Raw genomic sequence first — 4,739 nt, 5'->3', positions numbered from 1 at the left:
AGGTAGTAGAAGAGCTTATGAGTTACCTGAGATGAGTCCAGGACTTCCTTCCAGCAACATCAGGCGGAACTAAGGGCACTTATTTCTGCATCCTCAACTTCGTCTATGCAATGCGCCTCCAATAATGCCACTGGAGAAGAGTCCCAGATTCATCTTTGGTAAATTATAACATTTTTAATTACTTAATTCTAATATGCCTGGTTTTGTTATAAGCATAGTAGGAAAGCTAAATCGTAACTCCCTAATGATGTAGTGGTCCATAGTCTACTGATGGGTCCTGTTCATTATCAGTTTCTGTAAATGTCGTAACCTACTTATATGTTCAAAAGCATTGATCTTCTGTTATTTTTGGTTGCTTTTATGATGATTTTTCCATAAGTAAAAATAGAAATACTGATACTGTTGAAAAAAAAAATAACCAGAAGCCATTTAGTGGTTTACTGACTGTCTAATCAGCTTTATTTTAATAGTGCTCTTAACATCCTTGTTCCTCATACTGTAGATGATGGGATTCAACATTGGAGTCACCGCTGTGTACAGAATGGACACAGTCTTGTCCGTCTCAGGAGAGTGCATGGAACGAGGTCTCATATACATGAACATAATGGTCCCATAATATAGCGACACTACAGTAAGGTGTGAGGCACATGTTGAGAAAGCTTTTTGCCTCCCTTGTGAAGAACGGATCTTCAGTATCGTATAGATGATGTGGACATATGAAATTAGGGTCAAGACGAAAGAAGACGAGGCTATGATCACGGCTGAGATGTACATTGCTAATTCATTGAACCAAGTGTCCTTGCAAGACAATTGAAAAAATGGAGGCATCTCACAGAAGAAGTGGTTGATATGATGTGATCTATAGTAGGGTAGATGGAAGGTAAGGACCACATGAATGGCTGAGTTCATGAAGCAAAAACTCCATGATCCAGCAGCTAAACAGGAGCACAATATCTTGCTCATTATGTTGGTATAGTGCAAGGGCTTACAAATGGCTACAAATCTATCATAAGCCATGATGGCAAGTAGTATGCACTCTGTGGCTCCCAATGCCAAATGGAAATACATTTGAAATGCACATCCCAATATAGAAATACTTCTGTCCTCAGAAATGGTGTTTATGAGAATTTTGGGGACTATGGTGGAGGAGAAGCAGATGTCAATTATCGAGAGATTGCTAAGGAAAAAGTACATTGGTGTCTGCAGTTTGGAATTGATCCTCACCACGATGACCAGTAGAACATTCCCTGCCAATGTCATAATATACATCACCAAGAATATGACAAAGCAGATGATCTGGAAATGCAGGACATTAGACAGACCGAGGAGGATGAAACTTCCTGGAGATGTTTGGTTTGTACCTTCCATTACTTTTTGGTTCCTGGACAATAATGGAAAAAATACATATTTAGAGATACAGATAGTTAAACTTTATGCACAGTCTGGGAGATTGCTTGGTCATCCGGTGGGACTGTCTGGCCCTGGATCTGATATGTCTCCATTTTAAGGCTACAACATGTTAAACACCTCTCTCATCTTCTCTTTTCCCTCTATCTTTTAATTCTCTATACGTGTGGTTTAATACTCAGAACTTCGCAGAAAAACATGACACTTTTCATTGCGTTTTTCTTGCCATTATTTTTTTGACCAAAAACGAAGATATTACATTACATAAAAGTCTATATTTAAATAGAAAATGAACAACATACAAAAATGTGGCTTTTTTGGGGTTAGTGACATTTCTTTTTTAAATAAAAAATTGTCAGCATTTGACATTTTTGCTGGCATTTTTTCCCATAGACTTTGTCAGGAAAATTTTTTTAATGTACATAATAAAATTAATAAAAACTTCACAAAAATGAAATAAAAATGTATGTAATATTTTTAAAAAATGCTGTTGCTTTTACTTGTGTTTCTTTCATTCATTTTAGAACATCCAATGATAACACTTTGAAAAGTAAAAACTTTTGTATATTTCCCATTTTCCAATCTTGGAGCAGCGACTTCAAGGAGTGGAAACAATAAGACCAAGGAAAGAAGCCATTGAGTGCAATTCAAGAGCAGATACACAGCAAAACATCATCGAAAATCATTGTACAATACATTCAGTAAATTACATTTTTAACTTTTATTTTCAGATGACTTCCCTGGACCCTGAGCTGCTGAGCTAAAGTATCTGTTGACCTTTTGTGATTTCAACTATTTTTTTCATATAAAAACCTACCTTATGGAGGACACGTATTTGGCAAAACTAGAAGATATTACCTTCATTTGGTTAAAACAATTGTGTAAGTATCCAAATAGTTATCCTTAGCTTTTTAATCTTTTACTCGTATTGTCAAATGATGGTGAACCTTCTAGAATGACCGATCCTATCAAAGAGCAAATTATATTGCTTTACACATATATGTGTTGTGTTATCAGGCTATATAAGTCCCTTGTGCAAATGCTTCAACAGAGGAGGTAAATGTAATAGATTTCCCTGTAGAAGTCATGCTCTCAAGGTATTTACATTTTTTTTTTTTACCATCAAAGTAATTTTGAAAGAATTCTCAAAACTTATACTAAATATAAAAAAAAGTATTTTATTTTCAAATGACTTAAATTACATTTTTGAGCTGTTGAAATAGTGAATATAAGCCTATCACGTGTAACACTGCGTTTGCTTCAGTGTTAACAACATTTTCAGTGGCCTGGCAAGCAGAAATCTAAGAAGAAACAAGTCAGATGTGAAATCCATTGCTGGCCCCTCTGCATGGTTCCCCTTCTCCCTCTATGCGTGGATGGCGACATACTTACCTACGCGGCTGCGACAACGTCCTTGTGTTCCTCTGCCTCCTTCTCCTGTGCACACCGCACAGGCTTCCAGCGATGCGCCTAGTGCGAGTGCGCGCCAATAGATGGGAGGCCTCTTGTATTAAAGGCATCCTCTCCAATAGGGAGGTGCCTGAGCAACCCCTATAGTTACTTTGTGGTAGTGTGTGTGCAACTGTATGTTGCCAGGTCCTCGCTCTCAGTCTATTATAGTTATTCCCTTATATGTATCGTTCCTGTAGTCTTGTGTAGTGTATATGTGACCCTGGAATGGCTCCGGCGGTACCTGAACCGTTTCCAGAGATGGAAATCTATTCTTGAATCCCACGTTTTCTGAACTGTCTATCAGTCTCCATATCCTTCCTGTCAGTGACTCCGCTCCCGTGTCCCCATCTAGCGAACCTGATCCCTGGGGTCGGCAGTTGCGGTACCGGTGACTGCCTAGGATTGGTACCTGGTGGCTACCTTGCAGCTCAAGCCTGACTCCACCATCAGGAGCTCCAGTGAACACCAGGTAGCCGCTTAGCTACGCCCCTCTATAGGCAAGCCTGGCCCCATCTCACAGTGAGTCTACGAACCACGTGCGCCACCTGTGACCATGACACCAACAAGCACAAGCAGTAGACCAAACGTAGAAAACAAAAGTGTAACGAATTCCTTCCCTTCGACTCCACTCTGTCTTTTAGGAAATGTGCAAGTTAGCAGTAGTGATGGGCGAACCCGAACAGTAAAGTTTGAGATCCATACCGAACACCTACTGTTCGAGCACGAACCCCGAACATGGACAACACAGCCTCTGATCAGCAGTAGTAGCATTACCGCCTATTAATAGATAGTCGTCCGTACTTACTTGTAGGAATATAGGAGTAGCTAGATGGTGGCCCGATTCTAACGCATGGGTATTCTAGAATATGTATGCGGCAGACCGGGCGTGACTAATCAGCGAAGCAGTGTTTAAATGGGTTGTGCACTACTTTAAATTAACCCCCCAATGTATCCCCCCCGGGGCCCCTAATGAATTTTGTAATTACGTCATGTTGTCAATACTGCTTGTGACAACATCGCTGACCACTCACAGCCAGCACGTAATTCCCCCGGCTGCATCCGGCTCCTGCTTCCGCTTACATCACGACTATTTGCGGCTGCAGCCAGGGGTCTCCTGTTCCACGTACCACGGTGAATGACGGGCTGTGGGTGGAGTTATCCCCAATCGTGTCACACCCAGCATCCACCGCGCGCTCTGTCAATGAATGCGCGTGTGGTGGATGTCGGGTGTGACGGGATGGGGGATAACCCCGCCCACAGCCCATCACTCACCGTGGAACGCAAAAGGGGAGACCCCTTGGCTGCAGCCGCAAATAGTCGTGACATAAGCGGAAGCAAGAGCCGGCTGCAGCCGGTGGTCACATGCTGCCTGTGCGCGGTGACCCGAGTATAAGCCAAGACCCCTAATTTTGCAACAAAAAACTGGGAAAATTTATTGACTTGAGTATAAGCCTAGGGTGGGAAATGCAGTAGCTACTGTTAAATTTCCATATCCTGGTATGTATGGCACCCTTATCCCCTAATTGTGGTTTGTAAGGCTCCGTCATTCCCCTAATCCTGGTTTGTATGGCCCCCTTATCTTGGCTTGTACGGCCCCCTCATCCTGGCTTGCATGGCCTCCTCATCCTGGCTTGTATGGCCCCCTCATCCTGGTTTTGTATGATCTCCTCATTCCCCCATCCCCACAGCACAGTTAAAAAAATAAACACTAATACTCACCTTCTTTCCTTACCTCTGCTCCAGCGCTGTCTGTTCTATCTACAGCAGCTCCTGGCAGGATCGCCGGTCATCTCCCAGCTGCATTGCCGCTGACCTCCATGTGGCTACCATCGGGAGATCAGCGGCTAGGGACGCTTATCTCCCTACGGCAAGTGTGAATG

The 4,739-nt window shown here is 42.5% G+C and overlaps 1 protein-coding gene across 1 annotated transcript; it reads right to left on the bottom strand.

Moving 5' to 3' along the window:
• Positions 1 to 429: 429 nt before the first annotated feature.
• LOC141153032 (olfactory receptor 5V1-like) lies at positions 430 to 1,368 on the bottom strand. The gene has a single exon (XM_073637706.1). It carries the CDS (start codon positions 1,366 to 1,368, stop codon positions 430 to 432), a length of 939 nt encoding a protein of 312 aa, XP_073493807.1.
• Between the last annotated feature and the right edge of the window lie 3,371 nt (positions 1,369 to 4,739).

This window comes from Phyllobates terribilis, unplaced genomic scaffold, assembly GCF_046119375.1.
Source record: "Phyllobates terribilis strain yellow unplaced genomic scaffold, ASM4611937v1 Scaffold_7__3_contigs__length_470593459, whole genome shotgun sequence".
Classification (NCBI taxonomy): domain Eukaryota; kingdom Metazoa; phylum Chordata; class Amphibia; order Anura; family Dendrobatidae; genus Phyllobates; species Phyllobates terribilis.
This window is presented reverse-complemented; position numbering and strand designations above follow the sequence as displayed.

Excerpts from the sequence above, each read along its gene's own strand:
- LOC141153032 (XM_073637706.1), bottom strand. The coding sequence starts at position 1,368 with ATGGAAGGTACAAACCAAACATCTCCAGGAAGTTTCATCCTCCTCGGT.